General features: G+C 40.7%; 1 protein-coding gene across 1 annotated transcript in view; it reads left to right on the forward strand.

Moving 5' to 3' along the window:
• The window catches only part of LOC149248564 (intermembrane lipid transfer protein vps1301-like), an 80,491-nt gene that overhangs the window by 24,628 nt on the left and 33,478 nt on the right, over positions 1-22,385 (forward strand). The window contains exon 7 of the mRNA XM_089450444.1: positions 12,918-12,973. Within this exon, the coding sequence (XP_089306570.1) occupies positions 12,918-12,973 (56 nt within the window). The remainder of the gene's footprint in view (positions 1-12,917; positions 12,974-22,385) is intronic.

Here is a 22,385-nt window from a genome sequence, read left to right on the forward strand (position 1 = left end):
AGTATGAAACCTTATTTTTACGACAAATTTGTTTTTATTTGGATACTATTAACCATATAAGACATGAAGTGCCAAGGACTCTCCTGTTATAGCCATTGATGGAGGGACATAGCATTGCCACCATAAATATTTCACGATGGCTGCTTTATGTGGCTTACGCCGCTTACCCTTATGAGTGCTTGCTATGCCCTTTTTTCTATGCGTAATATTTGCTATTACATCTCCTTATTTAATTGCAAGATGAGCCTTTCACTTGAAGATCATGTTTGTCACATCTCCCTAGGAAAGAGGGGAGGGGGAGCTTACATGTGACACTAGAGTTTGTTAGAATCTTGTCCTATGAGCTTTTAGGTTTCCAATGTAACATATCTGAGTCCTGTTGAAAATAAGGGTACCAAGGAGGTGTTTCCTAGTGCATTTATCCTTTTGGCCTCGGAAGACACATTAATGACTTTTTGTCTTGGGACATTATGAGTTTAATTAATGTCATGGAGCAAAGTTACTTTTTATGGGCTATGTACCATGTACTTTAATTTATTAATGTCACTTGTGTCATGAAGTGACTATGAGAAAAATACGAAGTACCCTTTGTAGTTTGTAATATTAAAGTGACTTTTATGTTTTAAAAGTGATTTTATGAGAGGAAAAGTGCATATGGTACAAAAACATTAAAACTGTCTAGAAGGCTCATTAATTGAGGGGGACCACATGAGGGAGGGGGTGAAGAGAGGGAATGATCTCCACCATTGATCTAATGAGCTGAGAATTAATCTCAGCCATTAGATCTCAAGGGTTAAGGTTCTCATCTTTTCAGAAGACAAAAAGGGAAAAGGAAGAGATCTCTCAATTCATTATTCTCATGAGCTATTGAGAAGAGGAGGAGAGCTAGGAAGGAGGAGAAGAAGGAGGATGCTACAGCCATTATTTGCAGGAGGAAGCTACAGCAAATAAAAGGCTCAAATCCCAAGAAATTAGCTGGCACAAATTCCAGAGCAGACCTGAATTTCAAGGCACAGAAATCGAGGGAGCAGGTATGAATTTCGAGGCAGTTTCTGGAGGTTTTCAGGCCCGAATTCAAGGGCACATTCAGCTGACTGAGCACACAAATTGAGGCAGGAATCCTGGCACAGAAACCGAGGCCTGTCTCTGCTGAAATTTATTGGACAGTCAGCACATTTTTCGAGGGTCCTGTAGTGAGTTTTTCGAGGCTGTTTTGGTCAGAGTTGAGGCAGAAATTTCAGGGAAGATTTCTGCTATTCCTGGCACAAAATTCAAGGCATTGTTGGGTGGCAGCAAGCACAGAAATCAAGCAAATCACAAGCTGAGTTTATGACTGTGTGTGGCACAATTTTCTATGTAACTCTGGGCAGTGACTTCAGCAAGCAAAAAGGGAGATAAGTTTGCTTTTATCTCTGCCTTGTAATTATTTCCTAAAAGGCAATTAAATACTCCTTGAAGACTGGTTTTCATTTTTCCCCTTGTGGGTTTTTCCTCGGTCATTACACCAAATCAGTGTGGAAAATTGTGTGTGTGTGCTTGCATTAAATTTCTTGTATCAGTTGTTAAAGTCAAAAAGAGTAGAGTAGTCTCTTGTTTCAAGTTGACTGCAAAACTAACATTTATATTTGCCATATTTCATGTTCGGGTTTGGGCTACAGCACTACAATTTTCTACAAGTCCTTCTATGATGTCCTCTTGTGACCACTAGTCTAAGAGTTGTACTTTCTATTAGTGGGTTAGGGAGAGGCTTTGCTTGAGAAAGTTCTACACATTACATTGGCTAACTATTTCCTCCTATTCTTGTCATGTCCGTTCATGGAAGAATGGAGGTACTATAAACCATCCTTCTTCTTGCCTCGAACTTTCTCAAAGCCCTTTCTTCCAACTCCATTGCCTCATCAACTAGAGTATATCTGATGGGATATCATTACTTATTTAAAGAACCACAAGGAACATGGAGTCCCAGTGCGAACAGTCAATCTTGAGGCATTCTCTTACCGAAGTTGTAGATGCTAGAAGGTGGGCATTGCTTTCACCACATTATTCATCCATACGCTCATTGAATGGTGGGATTACAATAGGAACATCCCCAAAATTGGATGAGATTTGATCAAGAATGTTTTGTACATGTCCCCAAGTTCCTTGGAAAGTAGGAAGCTTGTGTATGGGTTCCTTAGGGGTGGGGATAGGTCTTTATGCTACACTATAATTTCCTACCATCAATCTCCATAATTTGTTTCTTGTATTTTTGATGCCAATTTCTTTGGACTATCTCATCCTCTAGATAGTTAAGTTTGTAGGCATCATTTCGAGACCATACTTTGCAACTCAAGCATTGGGGCATTATTGAAAGAAAGTATGCATTTCTCCCTTGAAAGAAGAGTGAACAACTCTTCCACTCTAGAAAACTTGGATCCCAAAAGTCTATCTAAATTTTAAACATGGACCCCCTTTGTAGAATACCTGTATTAATCTTGGGAATGTGGCAAGTGACGCCCCTTGATTATTCCACACGCAAACAAAATGGGCACACAAGTCCCAATCTCACTTGTCATCAAAGGAGTTCTACTTAAAGCAAGTTGTTGCACTCATGGGTTTTTCTCTACTATTATTATTTTTAGGAAGGAAATTTTATAGAAAACTCAAAGTAATTATTTTTGCAAGGTATATTATATGGGATTGTAAAATTCATGCACAAAAGAGCAGGTTGTACGAAACAGGTCGAATAGTAAAAAAGGTAGTTTGAATAACAAACAAACAAGTTGTGGTATAGAAGAAGCAACTCTACATCAAGAAAATAAGTCATGCAATGAAAAGGACACAAAGCAGATTGTCATACAAGCTTCCTAATTGTAGACCATATTGGTCTGTACATGGTTAATGTTAGTGATGCATGGAGGTGACCCCTTGGTTCTTGAAGCGCTCTTTGGATGGGAGCAAAGTAGGAGCACTCTTGAACCAAAATGGATGCTCCACGGTTTTATAGTCCTTATTCTCGAGATTGTCACAATTTAAATGTAGCTACCTCAAATAAATTCGAAGGTTAGGTGGTTGAGAATCCTCTAATTGCATAACCCAACATCTTTTAAGATATGAAGAAGAGTGAGTCCATAATCAGTTAACAAAAAATATGAAGAGTTGGTAGAGTAGTCAAGTGAGACCTATTGTAGCTTATGTATATGGCAAAAAAGCATGTTTGACACCATCAAAACAATTACAAATCCATATGATCTAGAACTTTAAGTGTTACATACAATATGTTGGTTTAAATTTTCAAATGGAAAATTACTTAGTTGCCAACCATCTCCATTTCTATAAAATGACACATTGCATTGGATGACGAGTTCATATGGTGAGAAGTGATCTAAAATGCATTGACGCCTCAAAGTGATAAAAATTCAATAGGTTACTTATATAATTACATTTCTCCAACTCAAGTATTTCATTTAATAGGATAATTGCGAAGTATTCTAATTAAGTGGTTGTTATAAATCAGGTTTTGTACTTCCAATTACATGATCTACATGACATTGATTAAATAGTGCAGAGACTCATATTCACCTTTTTCCTTTTAGTTCTAACATTGCTAATACCATTATATATTCAAGATTGATATTCAACTATAGTGAATTTTGTTAGTTGGTCACTGTTAGATGATTGATGTCATCTGTGTTCTAAAGTAAGTCACTGGGTTCGTTGAACTTGAACCTTGAGGTTCGAAATTCAGCGAACATCAAAAAAATGTTTAGGTTCGACTGAAGTTCGGCTCAAATTCAATTTAAGCTTAGTTTATTTTGTGTTGCTCAGGATAATTCATTGTGTCTGGCTACTTCTCAACATGAATTTTGAAATTGGTGAAATGGTTGTTGCTGAAATGTGTTGACAAGCTACACTTTATTGAAATTTGAAAGCATGGATGTCAAAATTCGATATCTCCCTATTACTGTTGGAAAAAAAATAGTTTCAGGAGATTCACATGTAGATTGATTAGCCACAAAGGTGAAGGCATGAGAGGCAACAAAATCACTTAGTATTTGATTGAATTTAATATTCTGTCGTGGGTGTGACCGAGATCCGGTACTAAGACCCGCCAATCCTCAGCTTCAATTTTCATGGAGCCTACCTGTTGATTCAGGACCCAGGTTGACCTTCCATTTTTCTATGAGCTACCGGATTTCCTTGTTGATGCCCTTGTGGTATGCTTTCGCCGCTTCATTGATAATGTTCATCGGTTAGCTTGCGGCCTCTCGCTTGCCTCGTGGATTATGAGACTCCCCTTCCTCATATTTTCCTCTGGCTTTTTCGCCTTTGCCTCGGCCGCGCGGAGCTGGGCTGCGTGTGCTTGGCGCTGCTTGAACCATCTTAACTCACCCCCGATAATATACTTTGTGGCAGTGGAAGCGTTTCGACGGGTTGAACCACCTGCTTGCAGGCTGCCCGGGACTCGTTCCTTGCAATTTACCTGTACACAGTCCACTTGACATGCATAAAAACTGGCTGAGTTGTTCACCATCCAAATTAGGTTCAAAACAATTTGTAATTCGATTTCCAGAGACAACACAAACAAATTCAGACGCTGCATTGTTATTGCCAGGCTCCTGGCCCCATACATTGCCCCTCTGATGCAAGAAATTACTCAGCTCTCCCTTAGCCCCGCTTCGCTCAGACTCCTAGCACCCATCAGGCGTGTTCCCTGTCAGGTCTGCCTCGCTCTGTTGCAGAGCCGAGGCCACTGTATCCCCTAGCCGGTCCATCACGGTGATGTTTATGTCCCTTCGGCTTTCAACCACAACCCAAGGCCTTTCGGCCCAGAGTTCAGCGAGCCTCAAAATTGCAATTCCCCCACCCTGCCTACCCTCTCTAGCTACCCTCCCAACATGCATGGTGAGGAGGATCCCTCGGCGGGAAAGCCAAATGCCAAAAAGCAAGGAAATGGTGGCGCCTCCAGGCCAATTTCCGCTGCGGACCCCCGGACTCAGCATTAAACGAAGCAAAGCAGGACTCGGACTTACAGAACCCCGCCAACTGATACCTTGCCAACCCAAACCATAAACGCTGAAGACTTCTAGCATTGCAACAGAGAACATACCAATGGGACAAACAACATACCAATTCACCTTCGCTATGGCGGTCTGGATGCGAGCCTGGTTTGTCCGCCCGCCTTTGTTTTGATGCCCTCCTCTGCGGTAATTTCCTTTCTTACTCCGGTACCACCTTGCATGCAAACCTTCAGAACCTCACTGCCATAATGGAGACGAACGCCCATCTTATCGCCACCCTCCCAACTATAACTCTCATAGCTGCCCGATGTGACCTTGCCAGCCTTGCCACGCATGTGGAAGGTGGTGGGTTGACACTTCGAGGCTCTCACCATTAAATTCCTTTTCATCAATCGCCAAGTACGCACCCCGATCGGGGGTTAATGATTAATATTTTATGAATGATAATTCTAACTTAATAATGATGTAGTATTCATCTACAGGTTACACAAACTCTAATGTAGTATTCATCTGCAAGTAACACAAAATCTATGTTATATTTTTTACAACTATTTTAGCATTTTCAATTTTTTTGAATATATATATATATATACACATATAGAAGACACAACCATACACATTCTGTTCGTTCAACATAGGAAGTTCACCTTTTTATTTTTATTTTTCTCCACGAGAAATATCTTTATATTCCATATGAGGAATATACTATTAAATTATGTAATAATGATCAATAATAAATTAGACTTAGGCATTTAACTTTATGTTATATTTTTGCTTTATGTCTTATTGATCAGTCCCACATTCATAAAGTGGATTGACTCAGTGTTAAGGTAACCTATATAAGAAAATGTTTGCTCTCTTATTAAGTACATTGAATACAAAGAACTCTTTTGAGTTATTTATTGGCTTTCTTTATGCTTGTGTTTTCTTTATATGGTATTAGAGCGAGGTTATTGACCCACGGAATTGTGAGAGCGTGAAGATTCGGGGGACTGCTGTCGATAGTGAAGGATCGAGGGATCGCCATCGTAGCACAGTGGAGAACCAAAAGCTTTTCGGGTCAATCGAGTGATTTTGAGGTTTTAAAACCAGGCATATGGAATTGTACGAAACAACAGTCAATTCTTGTGCTGTTATTTTTCCTGTACAAATCGCTGCCATTTTCCAGCTGTCAAAACTAGCCGTCAAACAACTGTCGTACAACCGTTAAACAACCGCCAAGCAGCCGTACGCAGATTGGATCTGCTTGTACCTGATTTGTGGACCATATTTGTAGATATGGTGTTTTTAGTGGCTGGTCTATTATTTTTCAACGTTTTTGAGGTGCTTTTGATCAGTTTGGTGGTAGATTTCCCAAATTTGACTTGCAGAGATGGCTTCATTAAACAATATCATGTTGGAAAACAACCAAAAGTTCTTTGGCAAGAACTACAACACGTGGAAACAACGGATGCTCGCAATCTTTGAGTACCGTTGCTTGGATGAGGTGGTTCTAGGCAAAACTACCCGACCCACAGTTGTGGGTAAAGATCAGGACAAGTTTGATGGCTATGACAGAGAGGCCATGATGCTTATCAAACTGTAAGTTACTGATGAGATGCTTCCTGAAGTTCAAACAGGGAAAACTTCAACTGCAGTTTGGACGCATTTGAAAGATCTTCATGAGACATCTGACAAAGGGCAAGCATTCTTTCTGAAGAACATGCTGTTCTCGATCACGATGAGTGAAGGTGCCTCATTGCAGGAGCACTTGCTCAAGATCAAGGACATTCGAGATCAGTTGCTAGCCATTGGTCGGAAGATGGAGGAAGAGGACATGGTGGTTATCACGCTGAAAAGCTTACCATGAGCCTATGAGCATTTCATTGAAACCCTCAACATTACTACTACGAATGTTGACCTGAAGTTCGAAGAGATTTGCAATAAACTCTTACAGCAGGACAGATGGAAGAAACAATTCGGCAACAACACTGAGACAGAGGGTTTTGAGCAGGCCTTTGCAGCTAATTACAAAGGCAAAGGAAATGGGGCCAAGAAGAAAGGCCAACAAAGTGGGGAGGATGGTCCCCAGGGACAGAAGACCATCACTTGTCATTATTGTGGCAAGACAGGCCATGTGAAGAAATACTGCAGGAAAAGGTTGGCTGACCAAAAATCCAACCAGGGAGGGCCTCAGCCAAAGGCTCATGTTGCAGAGCACATCGAGGAGAAGGAATCAACCTTCTATGCCTTCATAGCCACAACCCAAGCAGACCAGTCCAAATCATCTGCTTGGTATATTGATTTTGGAGCATCCCGACATTTCACCAACAGGCAGGATTGGTACACAGAGTTCGGGGCATGTTCATCCAAGGATTCATTAATCTTTGGTGGTGGGGCCGAGTATAAGGTCGCTGGTAAAGGACATATTCAACTTTCCTTTGGAGAAAAAACATTACTCTTTCTCAATGTCTACTATGTGCCAGGCATGAAACTCAATCTGCTATCAGTTAGTCAGATTATGCGACATTGTCCAAATCTAGATATCAACTTTAGCAATCATAAATGCTATATAGTTGAAAGGAACACCAAGAAGACTGTTGCTCTTGGTGTAGAAGATCATGATTTGTTTAGGTTGGTAGACATTGGTCAGGTAAAAGAACATGCATTGGCAGCCAAATCTGCATCAGATATTCGTACACTATGGCATCTGAGGTATGGGCACCTCAATATGACTTATCTCTCTCAGTTGGCTCGAGAGAAACTAGTCGATGGACTTCTAGATATATCACTGAAGATCCAGGGAGTTTGCGAAGCTTGCCAAGTTGGCAAGCAGCATCGATCACCATTTGATGAAGGATAGGCTTCAAGAGCGTAAAGGGTCCTTCAGCTAGTTCATGTGGACGTTTGTGGACCAATGAACACGACATCAATCACCGGTGCCAGGTATTTTCTGTTGTTTGTTGATGATTTTAGTAGAAAAATGTGGGTGTATTTTCTCAAATTAAAATCTGAAGTGTTTAATGAATTTCAAAAGTTCATAGCATTAGTAGAAAAAGAGTCAGGTTGTCATATAACCACTCTTAGGTCTGATAATGGTGGAGAATTCTGTTCCAAAGAATTCCAAAACTTTTGTACTAAGCATGGCATAAAGAGACAATACACCACACCCTACACTCCACAAAAGAATGAAGTAGTTGAAAGAAGAAACCGCACCATCACGGAGATGGCCAGATGTATGCTGCAGAACAGGTATGTTCCACATAGGTTTTGGGCTGAAGCAGTATTCACGGTAGTTTACCTGCTGAATAGATCTCCACTGATGCCGGTAAAGAAGAAGACACCAGAGAAAGCATGGTTTGGTAGAAAGCCTAAAGTGAGTCATCTGAAAGTCTTTGGATCTATTGCGTATACTTGGATTCCAGCTCAGAAAAGAACCAAGTTAGATCCAAAGAGCAAGAAATTGATGCTTACAGGGTACAGTGACACTCACAAGGCTTGCAGGTTGGTTGATCTAGCCACTCATGAGGCGATCTTCAGCAGAGATGTTGTTGTTGATGAAGATATTGAACCCTTCCAATCTTCTTTTGAGTCTCGAATTACCAAACACAGAGAGGTACCAACAGATTCAGGTATCAGGCTTCAGGCAGCTCCACCTGAAGGGGGGAAGATGAGACTCATAGTTTAGTGATTTCTACTCCTAACAGTCCCATTCGACAGTTAGATGATATTCCTACAGGAAGCCCAAGTTATGGTGGCAATACTGATTTGGATGGGGTAGATCCGAAGACAAGACCAAAATGGTGGCACAACACCATTGGTGATGTTCGGATAGCAGAAATGATCGAGGGACGATCATCTAGAGGAAAGAGCATACACCAACCATCTGTGGTTAACTTTGCTCTTATGGCTAACCTACAGGAAATCTATGAGCCATAGCACTTTGAGGAGGCAAAAGGAAGACCTGAATGGGAGAAAGCCATGGCATCTGAACATGAGAGTTTGATGAAAAATCAGACTTGGGATCTCACATCTCTTCCACCAGGGAAGAAACCCATATGCTGCAAATGGGTCTACAAGGTCAAGTACAAAGCAAATGGCACACTTGACAAACACAAAGCACGATTGGTTGCAAAAGGATTCTCTCAATGAGAAGGCATCGACTATGAGGAAACCTTTGCTCCCACAACAAAGATGAGCACCATTCGTCTTGTTCTAGCCATGGTAGCATAGTTTGGCTGGAAAGTCCATCAAATGGACGTGAAAAGTGCCTTCCTCAATGGAGATTTGCAGGAAGAAGTCTACATGCAGCAACCATAGGGGTTTCAGGAAAGGAGCATTTGGTCTGTCGACTGAAGAAGGCTCTATATGGCTTGCAGCAGGCACCTCAAGCGTGGTACATTAAGATTGACAGATATTTGGATGAACAGGGGTTCCAGCGGAGTCCTTCAGATTCCAACATGTATGTCAAAAGAGTTGGTAATGATATCATCCTTCTGGTTATATATGTAGATGATATCATTATCACAGGTAGTGAAGAAAAGGCTATAGAACAGATAAAAAATAATATAAGAAAAGATTTTGACATGATTGATCTAGGCCTCTTGCACTATTGTTTAGGTGTAGAAGTCTGACAAACAGGTAGCAACATCTTCATATCACAATCAAAATATGCCAAAGGTTTGTTGGATAGATTCAGAATGACAGATTGCAAAATCTCATCTACACCTATGGTAAAGGGTTGAAACTTTTAGCCTAGACGGACTCTAAGGAAGTTAATGAGTCCATATACAGGCAACTAGTGGGGAGCTTGATATATCTTACAATCACTAGACCTGACTTATGTTTTGCTGTGAGCTACGTTTCCAGGTTCATGACAGCGCCAAAAGTAGAACACTGGACCGCAACAAAATGAGTTCTGAGATATGTGAAAGGGACACTTGACTTGAAGCAAAGAATCCAAGTTGAGTGGATATACAGATTCAGATTGGGTAGGTTCTGTTGATGACAGAAAATCCACTTCTGGATATGTCTTCAGCCTTGGCACAGGTGCAGTCACATGGACCCGCAAGAAACAACATGTAGTAGCCCTTTCCTCAACAAAAGCAGAATATCGAGGAGCAGTGAAAGGAGCATGCGAGGCAGTTTGGCTCAGGAGGATGCTTTCAGATATGCATATGCAACAAACCAAGCCCACACCCCTCTTCTGCGACAATCAAGGGGTGATGAAACTTGCCAAAAATCCAGTCTTCCACAAGCGATCAAAACATATTGATATACACTGCCATTTCATCAGACAACTAGTAGAAGATGGATCAATTCAACTGCAGTACTGCCCCATAGAAGATCAAACTGCAGACATTCTTACCAAGCCTTTGGGTCCTGAAAAATATGTAAAGTTCCAGGATAAGCTTGGTGTAGTTAGTAAATTGACCATTAAGGGAGGGTATTAAATTATGTAATAATGGTCAATAATAAATTAGACTTAGGCATTTAACTTTATGTTATATTTTTGCTTTATGTCTTATTGATCAATCCCACATTCATAAAGTGGATTGACTCAGTGTTAATGTAACCTATATAAGAAAGTGTTTGCTCTCTTATTAAGTACACCGAATACAAAGAACTCTTTCGAGTTATTTCTTGGCTTTCTCTATGCTCGTGTTTTCTTTATATATACATGTTTTGGTCCTCGAGGGACTGCCCAGACTAAACAACAAGGCACTAAGTCATTACAACCAATTCATCATGTCACTTGCGGAAATTGAACTTGGGTAGGGAGGATAACAACCTTCCTCCCAACCACTTGAGATGAACCCATATATATATATATATATCAATGGGGCCTTGGTTGGTTGGTGAAAAGTGGGTGTTATTGATACCCCCATCGGGGCTTGGTTGGTTGGTGAAAAATGGGTGTTATTCATACCCCCATCGGGATTAGTCTCCCTAACAATATGTTTGCCCCTTGTGGGTTGTTTTCATTTGTGCTTGTGCTTATGTTTAGTTGGGACTAGGTGTAAGTCGAGAGTGACTTTGGTGGAATAGATACACTCTTACTAGTGGCTTCTTAGTCAAAAGATTCTGATGTTAATGTTGCAAGCTAGCTACATAAATTCTCACACTTCCAAATTGGCGAAGGGAAAACTTAACACATCAAGATAAAGGAAGCCAGTCCATAATTTTTTCTAAGGAAAACCTTGTAGCATCCCTTCCTCTTCACCGAAATATTTGCATGGAGGGTATCGCAACCGTCAGTTGCAATGGTGGTTTGTAAGCCCGAGGAACTCAATTGGATTTGAACTTGTGACCTAGGTTTCCATATCAATAACATGCATTGGTGGATGGTTCATTCAATTGAGCTAACCCTTGGGGTTTGTTTAATTTGAAGGACATGGGTTTGGGCTTTGATCCACTTATATGTGCATGGGTCATGAGATCATTTAATATCTAAGTAACATGACATGTCCAAATAGGGACCGTAGAAATTGATACGTGAGGGCACATGTCTAACACATATCTTGTTCATAGGACACGTGCCAAACACATGTCGGACATGTGCCCTCACCGTGTCCCCCATAAAGGAGCCCCGCATCCCATAAAAGCATGTTTTTCCTTTCATTTGAGCTCATTTTACTCAACAAGCTGGAGGTGTGAGACATTTTGGAGTGCAGCTGAGGGTTATTGTGCAGTGTTAAAAGGGATTCCAAATGCTTGGCAAGTGGATTTGTCCACCAATCTTTTAGTTTTTTCCAACAACAGTCCATTGTCTTCCTCATTTCAAAGAAATCATGGCTCAATCACCAAGGGCAGCTGAAAAAGATGAAAGGAAAGTGATGAATGCCCCTCTAGTGTTGTCTCCCCTCCAATTTCTTCAGGTTCTGCTAGTGCTCCATCTGTTGGAAGCGGGGACGCAAGTGCAACAACAGCTTTAAATGCTAAAGAAAACACTATTTTAGCAAGACAGCAGGGTCAAGAGCAAAAGTTGTAGGATTGGATGTGTATCATCACCATGTAAAATTGTAAATGTTTTAGTTTCTAAATTTTAAAAACAATTGAATCTTTTTCTGTATTTCATTTTTTTATGTGTAATTCACAAGTTTACATATATATAACATGTTCTCCATGTCCTGTGTCATCATGTCTTGTGTTAGTTTAATACAGTGTGTGTTGAGAGTGAGATGCTAGTCTATATATATATATATATATAACATGTTCTCCATGTCCCGTGTCATTGTGTTTCCTGACTTAGTTTAATACAGCATGTTGAGAGTGAGATGCTATTCTCTCTCTCTCTCTCTCTATCTATATATATATATGCACCCAGTAGTCGGGATTTTTTGGGAAGGAGCACTTCTAGTGCTCCTTTTCCTTCTTGTTCTGTGCTTTGGTAACACTGGTCAGCCTGGCAAACCATAAATGGTTGATTTGGTTCTAAAGGAAAAAAAATATAAAAAAAGGAAATTAGTATTGGAGAAAAATAGTGAGAAGACCTCCTTGGAAAACACATTGCTGGAGATTGACCTTGATGCAGACCTAGATGTGGAGACAGACTTTGAAAAAGACCAGTGTGAGAGCCAGTAATACCAACTGATAAGATCATACACGTTTATCAATAGTACATGTTCATGATACAGACTTGACACAAAGTTGGAGATTGAAGATAAAGCTAGATTTTCAGCTTTTAAAGGAACTAACACAGAATAGAGTAATCAACAAGAATACTTTTTTCTCACACGAGAAGTTTTAAAGATAACCTAGTATTAAGTGTACTAAAATTAGAAAAAAATGTGTATTTTAGTTTTCACTATATTGCATCCCAAGGTTTAGCCATATTTAGAAGTAAATAATTTATTAATGCTTTATGTTTTAGCTTTATTAATTAAATGACTTTGTCATTTCTCATAAAAATACGTCATGTTGCTTTATAATCTGCAGGTCATTTTCTCACTTGGGTTAAGATTTTCAACTCTCATGATAACGACGTCTGATGTGTGAGTTCACTCTTCTGCTGGGTTTGTCAAAAGCATTTCGTGTTCCCTCATTTTGCTTTTTAATAGTTTGTTTGTAATGTGTAGCCAATCTCTCGGAGGGTGAAAATGTAGCATTGATTTTTTCAGCATAAATAAGTGATGAGCTTTTATCCATTTAATGTTCGCATGTGTTGTAATTTTTGATTCAAGTTACTGCTGTTCTTCTTTTTATTTGTTTGCTAGAAAGCTGGTCTTTCATTTTATGCAATTCTCCAGCTTATGATTTAAAAAGTCTTTATCATTTGGGTTGGTCTTCATCTGAAAAAAATGTCTAAAACTCATTATATAAATCATAACATAATAGGGAGGCCATTGAATGAAGAATCGCAGAATAGATAAGGAATGACAAAATAGGAAATGACAAACAAGAGGATTAATCACTAATCCATCAACAATCTTAAAAAAATTGCTCCTAAAACCTAGGAAACTTTGTTGTTTAAGGGTATTACAGAAATCAGCTGGAGAATAGGCATGGAGAAACTTAGTAAACTAACATTCCCTCTTAATGAGGAATGTATTCTCCACCAATCCAAGCTGAGCTCTCATCATCTTGAACTTCCCCTATTCTAGATGCTTCATTAAAATATTGGCCACCAGTGAGTCTGTAGGAATGTAATCCAGGACCATTGGTCTCTTCTCTACCCTGTTGTTAATTTTCCATGAAACTCTGCAACTACTTAGATGAATAATTGAAAACTGAAACCAAGTTTACTTTCACCAAGATACAGAGTTTCTTAACAAATTAGAAACAGTGGAATAAAAACACAGATAAAAACACATGCACAAATTGACACACTTATTTTCTTAGGAAACCCAAGAGGGAAAGCCTGCTTGCTTGATGTGGCTATTTTATTGATTGTTCTTGAGCACTTGGATCTATTACAAAGCAATCTGTCTCTTTGAGAAATCGTTCTGCTTCTCTCTCAAATCTCAGCTGATATAGTTGATCTCGACCTACCTTGATCACTGCTTCATCTCGGCCCTCTAGTTCGCAGCCAATCCTCTGCTGCCTCCTTGACTTGCTCTGCAAAACCTGCTCTTCTTCTCCTGATCTTTGCACTAGAGGCTCCTTAATCCTTGTGCACTAGGTTCCTATTTCCTAGTGCACATGAGCCCCTATTCTCTAGCGCAGATCAACTCCTTTTTTATAGGGAAAATCCCTATTTCCTTGTGCACTTGGCAGCCCTATTTCTTAGGACCCAACTCCTGTTCTCTGCGCACAACCAACTCCTAAATTCTAGCGCACTTGTTCCTCCTATTTCTTAGGAAACAATTCCTGTGGATTCCACAATCAAGGCTCTCTCGCAAACTCATGAGCTCTGTTTTGTCACACAAGCCTTTGTGCACAAAACAACGAATTCCTTGTGCCTTCACCCTCCTCTTTATAGACCCAATTTGAACATGCAAGGAGGCCTAGTTCAAATTTAGAACTCGAGTTCTGATTGACAAGTTAACTGAGAGTAAGACTCTTTCTATCTCCAATAAACATTGGAGTTCTCAACTCGTCTTTCCTTTAATCAAGATTGAAGACTAACTCTCTCTAGATGAACTTGTAACTGCCACCTCGTCTTGTAGTCAAATTGATGAATACTCCTCTTAACTGAAGCTCCAACTGTACACATGTAATCTTGATGATTATTCTAGTAAACTGGAAAGAAACTCATTGTAACTGAAGTCTAACTCGTGAGCTCGCACCCATACTGGGAGAAGGACAATTCAAGGTCTTCATTGGCTAAGGCAAAAGCTAGAAGACCTTGCTCGCTACATTTTCAACACCTGTTTCTTAGGAAATGATAGTAGATATCAATGTGCTAAGAATAATAATGGAAGATTGGATTCTCAGAAAGCCTGATGCAACTTTGATTATCACAGTAAATAACAATGGGCTTTAGCATTGCATTAGTCAAATCTGCTACCAACTTGTGAAACCAAATAAATAGCTTCACAACTAGCTGAAGATGCTGTCATATACTCTGCTTTTGCTGAACTGAGGGCAACTTCCCACTGCTTTCTGCTGAACCACAAAATCATCCTTTTGCCCAAACTGAAACAATTGTTGTAAGTGTTCTTCTTTGTGTCTGTATCCCTTGCCCAATCTAAATTAACAAATGCATCAAGTATCTTTGCACCATCTCCTACACACTGCATGCCATATTGAATCGTTCCCTTAAGAGTATTCGAGCACATACTTACCAACTTAGGTTTAATCAGAAACTAACTTAGTGTATTAATTAGTGATGATAATATCGCTGAGATATCGACGATTTTCAGAAATATCGGCGAGCTGAAGTATCGCCGAGATATTGACGATTTTTGGAATTATAGGAGTTATTTCGGCGAGCTGAAATATCGCGATATTTCCTCTCCCGCATAAAACGCGATATTTTTGAGAAATTGCTGATATCTCGGCAAAATATTGCGCGACGATAGGAAATATCGCCGAGTAGGTTGGGCCGCAGGTAGAAAAGGGAATTTTCTCGTTTTATTTCCTCATTTCGGTTTTCGAGTGTTGGAGAAGGAAGGGGAAGAGCTTTGTGGTGGTTGTCAAGGAGGGATTGAGGATCAAACAACATTATCACCACCAAGAATTTTTTGAGGATCAATGATTGAAGAACAGTGAGACAGACTTCATTTTTTCCATTAACAGGGATGTTCTTAAAAACATCTATGTTAATGCTTTTTTTTCATAGATTTAGAGTTATGCTTGCTTGCCTCTTTGCCTACCAACATTTTTTTTGTTTTGTTTCGTTGTTTTACCCATTTGCTATGATTTTCATGCCCATGAGCCAGTGCAAGGGTTTTCTACATATTTGGACAACAAGCTCCATTTATTTTTTTAACTTTCTTATGCACCCTCTTATTGCCATTTTTCATTGAATTCACATTGCTAATAATGTAGCAAAAAAATTATTTTTTAAAATAAATGGAGAAAAATAAAGTCTTGAGCACTGTCGCACAAGTGTCGTCACGATCGTCCTAAAGCCTATCTTAAGTGTCGCACTTGTCGTATCTTGTCATGAGGCAGTCACATGGAGGGAAATGCTTTGTTTGTGCCTTCCGATGATCTATGTTGTCATGTCGTCAAAATATGCTAAGTGTATGATCACAATCAAGATTCATCACAAGTCCATCACCTATCTCGCACAACCATTTTCAGAAAATGTTCTCGACTAGGCAACCTGGCTTCACCGGGCCCTCACTGAATTGCGCACTGCGCAGTCTTAGCCCTTTAGGCTATGACCTTGCTGCTTGGAACTGTGCAGTCCCTGTCCTCCAGGGCTGCTGCTCTGCGCAATTCCTAAGTCCAACTCCCGATCTTGACCTTCATAATTGCGCAGTTGTGTCTCCCAGTCTGCCTTGAACTGCGCACTTCGCATCCTCAACCCTCAGGGCTTTTCCTTGCCTGCTGGAATTGCGGAATGCGCAAAATCCCAGCCTCCCTTGGCCTCCAAAACTGCACAAATGCTTCCTCTAGTGACCTTTCCCTTAGCCGGACCCCACTGCCTCCAGAAACTGCGCAGTTCTGTCTTTCAAGCCTCCCTGAGCTGCACATTGCGCAGTCTCAGAGCCCAAGCTCTCCCCTTGTCTGCTGGAACTGCGCAATGCGCAATCACTGGGCCCCTCTCCCCAGTCTGTGACATGTCCCGGGCTTGGTTCATGGATAAGAATGCATCATCTTATACTAGGGATTTTTCGGATTGATGTCGTCCTGTCATGAGTGAATTGCGGGAATAGGTACGCTATCAAATCTCGACGAGATGATGAAGAAGAAGGAGGGAAGCATGCTTAAAGACTCTCTTGCAGTTGAACTCACAAGTGGATCAATCAAGAGGAGGCAAAGGGACACAAGTTTGCAACTACCATCCAAGACTAAAGATCATTGAAGACTCCACATCATTAAGCCTTGTGGAGGTGAAGAGAAAGCATATCCAAGAAGACATCCAACCCTCAGCAGGAACAGTGACTTGACATTGCCACATCACCAAGTAGTCCATGTTAGCAGTGTCATGTGATGTCATGTCTTGAGTGGTCATATGCCACATCACTATTGTGGACCATGTATATTATATTCAAATGTATTGTAAAGTAGAAGTCCAAAGGACACACATGAATATGAAGAAAAGTCATAGGAAGTCGAACAGTCATGAGGGTAGTTAAAGAGTCACAAGGGGGAAGCATCAGCCCTTGGCTATATATACCCCCTCATTGTATGAGCAAAGGACTTTTCAACTTGGCCCCTCCTGTAAGGCATTAGAGAGATCAATTAGTTCTTTGAGGAGCAAGGAATGGCTCCAATGTCCCACTATTGGGGCTAGTGATGTACATTGTAAACATGTGTCTTGGAACTTTTGCTTAATAACAGAAGCCTTTTCAGGCCAACACGTTCTTCATGCATGGACTATGAATGTTTATAAGACTATTCTGTGGACATTTGTATTTCATGTTTGCTTTCACATGTACTAAGATAGTTGAACTATTTCGGTTATTTTAGTCCTTATCTTATTGAGAATGTGTTGTAATGGTTGTTATTGCTGTCCCATCCTTGTGGACTATTCCACGGGATACTAGACATATCATTCCTTGTTTAGTTGTTGTAACGACCGTCGCATCCACTGTGGACTATTCTGCTGGATGTTAGATGAACCCTTCTGGTTCGTATGTGTCTCTTCCTAGGTGGTACTATTACCTCTCACTTAGAGGCTCACTTTTCTCCCCCCTTTATAGTAGAAGAACCTTGACATAGTTGCAACTGCACACTCACCAGGCACATCTCCCTTGCTTTTCGAAGACACCATTGCATCACTCTCCTGTGCTGACATCTAGAGCTGAGGCAAATCTTTAAGGATTTGGCAATCGGGCCATCATATCGGATGGGACTCCTACACCAAATGATGTGAGGTCTGATTGGGACTTCATATCGGGGAGATCCACTGAATGTTGGCGGGTCCAACACTGTCAACATTTCTGGCGCTAGAAGGAGGGCAACAATATTTTATGGTTGATAGAACTACCGACCCCGTCATTCCATCTTTTGGTCAAGGCAAAAACGTTCATTACACCTCCCCTACTCGTGCTTCTAAAGTTGGTGACTCTTCTCAGCCCAGGCCTGAACGTGAAATTCCATACACTCATATTCGGGCCATCTACCCCATCACCCATCAATTTGCAAAAGTTGTTGGATTGATTCCGGGAGTAATTAGTCTTCCATATTCTCCAAAGAAGAACAAGACCACATCCACATGGATAGTAGTCTCGTCTGTTGAAGACGTGGTTCTTGCCACTCTTGAAGAATTAGCAGACTCTGTGGAAAAGGAAGAAGAGCCTCCACTCTTTCATGGTGGTAACAGAGGCAACATTCTACTCTTGGGCGCAACTTTTAGTGGGATAGGCGGAGAAGAAGAAGAAGAGGAAGAAGAGCCATCAGACTCTGATAAAGAGGAGGAGGACAATGAAGAAGAAGACATGGCAGACCAAAATCTGGATTGGATGACTCAGGGCCCACTCGCACTTCCGGGTGTCCTGCACAAGATGCCAAGGCATTCGGAGAAGCTTTTAACGAAGTATGACCTTGATAAGACAATAAAGGCTAAAGACCATCTGGATAACTTCTACCTACATTTGCAAGCACTTGAGGTACGTTATGATGATGTTGCATGCAGAATTTTCCCATGTACTTTGGATGGTAGAGCAGCTGTATGTTATCACAACCTTCCTCCAAACTCCATCCAAAATTGGAGGGGGTTCAAGAAGATCTTCCGTGAAAAAATTGCTGATGACAAGACCCCTGCCATGTTATTGAAAGAGCTTTGTAATCTTAAGATGGAGCAAAAGGAAAAAGTGAAAGATTTCAACTAGAGGTTCAAATGCATTTTGAACAAATTTTCGGAAAACACAAAACCTCATGACTCCATCACCATAGATTACTAAACTTTTGCCTTGCCAGCAAGTATTGTATAGTTTGTGAAGCGAACTGCGAAACAAACATTGACAGGAAATTACGAAGAGGCTATCGCTGCTCAGAAAGACTTGTGCGCTATTTGAGTCGTCTCAAGTGATGAACCAACAAAAGACTCGAAGGACATGGGTAAGAGGTCTCGGGCCTTTGTGAGTAGGGCTAAAGAGAAAGAACCAATTGATCTCGAAAACCTGACTCGTCTTGTCAAGTCTCTGTCCACTGAAATGGCAGAACTCAAACAGAGGACAAGCGAGACCACCATGAGCAGCAAGCCTCCTAGGTTTAACTAGTTCAGAAGGACTGCAGTTTCCAGCAGTGGCAGTAACCAACTGTCAAAGTTTGCGCAAAGTTCCAATGTTAGCCTGGACATTGAGAAGATGGGCACATATCAACTTATTGCATGTTTCATCAAGAGCGTCATTCAAAAAAGAAGTTCCCGCAATGGAACCAAGCCATGAGCATGATGGTTACGTAGCTTGTTGATGCGGTCATGGCTGAAGAGCAGACTGAGCCTGCTAAAGAAAAGGAGGAAGCTACTGTAGCTGATGAAGCTCCAAGTGTTGGGGCATGTAGTGAACATGTTTAACTGTATTCTCACAACCCAAAAGAGTACTGCCGATAAGCAGCCTCCGAGTGATGGTCCGGCCCAGAAACATACCAACTGGTACAACCTAAGAAGCCAAGGGCTGACCACCACAATTGAGTTGCCAAAGTAGAAATTCAAAGAAAATATGTTAAGGAAAATCAACCCACTAGCAAACTTAGCGCAAAACACTTAGAGCAAGTCTGGGAAAGCAGTCTCAGCGAAAAGTGTTTCCGACAACAGTAAGGACAGAACCATCCCTCCGAAAACCACAAACCAAGTTCCATCCTCGAACACCTCGGTTAGTCTTCCCACTGTGGATTATAACATTGTTGATGATATGAAGAAGGTTCGTGTGAACATCTCCATGTTTGAACTAACAAAGATCACGAGCCAGCGGGACATCCTTCTACGGGCACTTGGGCAAACCTCTACAGGTAACACTACCTCTTCGGATAAGGGATCTAGTAGCTCTCCTGATACTCTCGCATCTGTACTTAATGCACTTACGATGGATGCAAACACACTTTGCTCGTCATCCTTCGCTTGAGTGTCTTTCTTCTTCGCTGGTGTAGGAGGCCTTGTAGGCCTAGTTTTAGCCCCAAACAAAGATAGATGAGTGCATATGGATTGTTGTTGTCCTAGCCATAGGGACAACCCTCTGTTTTCCTCGCATGTGTGGCTGCAGTAGCCCTAGAACAAACCTCTTGACTTTGGTGGTATACCCTTCTTCTTCGTTGCCCTTGAGACCTTCTTCCTTCGTTCTTTCTTTCCTTTTCCTTTCGTTGATTTCAGAGCTCATTGAGTGCATTGTATTGGAGTGGACAACCTCTATAAATTGAGGACTGTCCCTCCATTTAGGCCGACTAGTCAACTATTTGTAGGCCGGCTTGAAGAGTAGACTTCGAATGGTTTCTTTGGTGGTATTGCATGATTGAAGGAGCTTCTTGATGGTGCCTTAGCATAGGAGGAGACTTGACTTTGCTTGGAGGTTTTCTCTTTGACTTTAATACATATTTATACAAGGTGTAACATGCCCTTAAGGTCTTCAACCTTTTTCTTTTGACTATTTGACTCACCTATAGCACTTTAACTAGTGCTAAACCTATTTTATTGATCAAGAAACTCAGTGACATATATTACAAAAATATTATTTCTTTTCTTGAATAAATACAAATATCAAAAGTACATTTATGAAGACTGAACCTAGTTACATTGCCTTCAACACTCCCTCTTAACTAGGGGGTTATTGATACAACATTACAAGGTGTTTGGCTATTATCAATCTTTGAAGAATTCACATAAGAGAAACCGGATTTGCAATCCATCTGTTATAGCATCATATCCATCAACATTGTCATAGTGCAAGGCCTTGACTAACAACTCCATCTCTTTATGAGACCATGAGCTACAATGCTGGCAAGACCAATGATTTATAGACACCTTCATCATTGTCTCTCAAGGTACATACCCACTCGGGTGTTCACTGAGTATGAGCTTCTAGGACTATTCTTGTCTTGGGTTCCCAACCCTCAAAGAATATCGGTCCTCTTGCCTACTCTTTTCTTGGATGCCCTACACATCCTCAAAGAGCATTGGATGCCAGATGATTACCCAATCCTCCCATTCTTTCTTCCCAAGTGAAGAGAAGAATGTTGTGTCTATCTTGTTCTACATTTCCATTCATTCCCTTCATCTAGAATTACGGTTGTTAGTCCTGGTCTAGTGCATGACCCATGAGATGGAAAAACACAAATGTCACTCCTTCGTAATCAAGGGTGATTCAAAACTCCCTCTTGATTAGGGACTTGTCAGAGCTCCCTCTTAACTAGGGACTCTTTTATTCATCAACAACTTCTTCTTCGTGGGTCCTTCAGCTGCTTGATCTCCTTCCTTTCTTTGATGTCATGAAGTCTTTGTTCAAACTTCTTCTAGATAGGGCAACATCCATCGATCACTTTCCTTCCTGGTTTGTCATGTCATTATTTCCTTTGTGGAAAGTGGCTTTCTTGTCATTCATCAGGTTTTCTTGTCATCTTGGCAACTCCTTTGTCATCTTGCCCATGCTTCGGAATACCCTTCTCATGGATGCTTTGTTGTACTTGCTTGTTTACATGCTTTAACCTAGTAGCCCATCATGACTTCATCATGATATTGTTTCAACATTGCTTTTTCTTTTGCTGGATGGTTTCTTCATCACGACATCTTCGTAGAGTAGAATCAGTTATTTGCATATTTTATATCTCCAAGGCCTTCATAGGTGTCAAGGGTCCTTCCTTTGTCAGAGTGGTCCTGCCTTCTTTCGGGAGATATCTTCAATAGTTTTTTGTCAGATAATGATTCTTTGTGATCATGGTGTTCTTCACATGCTTGATCTCTTTCTTCATTTGCTTCTTCTTAGATAGATAGGTCAACCATCTTATGCTTCTTGTGAGAGCATTTCTTCCTTGCTTGTTTCTTGGACTAGTCAACATTTCTTCTTGCTTTGTAGTCAACAATCTTATACTCCTTATATGAGCATATCCTTTTGTTGACCTTCATTGCATTGTAGTACATGCCTTCGAGCATGTTCTTGGTGAAAGAGATTCTTTCATACTTGATCATGTTATAGAACTATTCCCATGACTCAATGATATACAAATGATAACATGACTAAACTTTGATGCATACATACCTCATCTTGATTCTCCTTTGATCATCTTGGCTTCATTTGGTTGTCCTTGGTGTGGCCCTTCTTGCTTCATCTTAGCTTGCCTGCATATCATCCTTTTCTTGAATCCCATGAATGGGTTTCCCAATGAGACATCTGCTTTGGTTCATGAACCTTCTTTTGA

Source organism: Pinus tabuliformis, chromosome 7, assembly GCF_031772625.1.
Source record: "Pinus tabuliformis cultivar Carrire ecotype Pingquan chromosome 7, CPIR1, whole genome shotgun sequence".
NCBI classification, from domain to species: Eukaryota; Viridiplantae; Streptophyta; class Pinopsida; order Pinales; family Pinaceae; genus Pinus; species Pinus tabuliformis.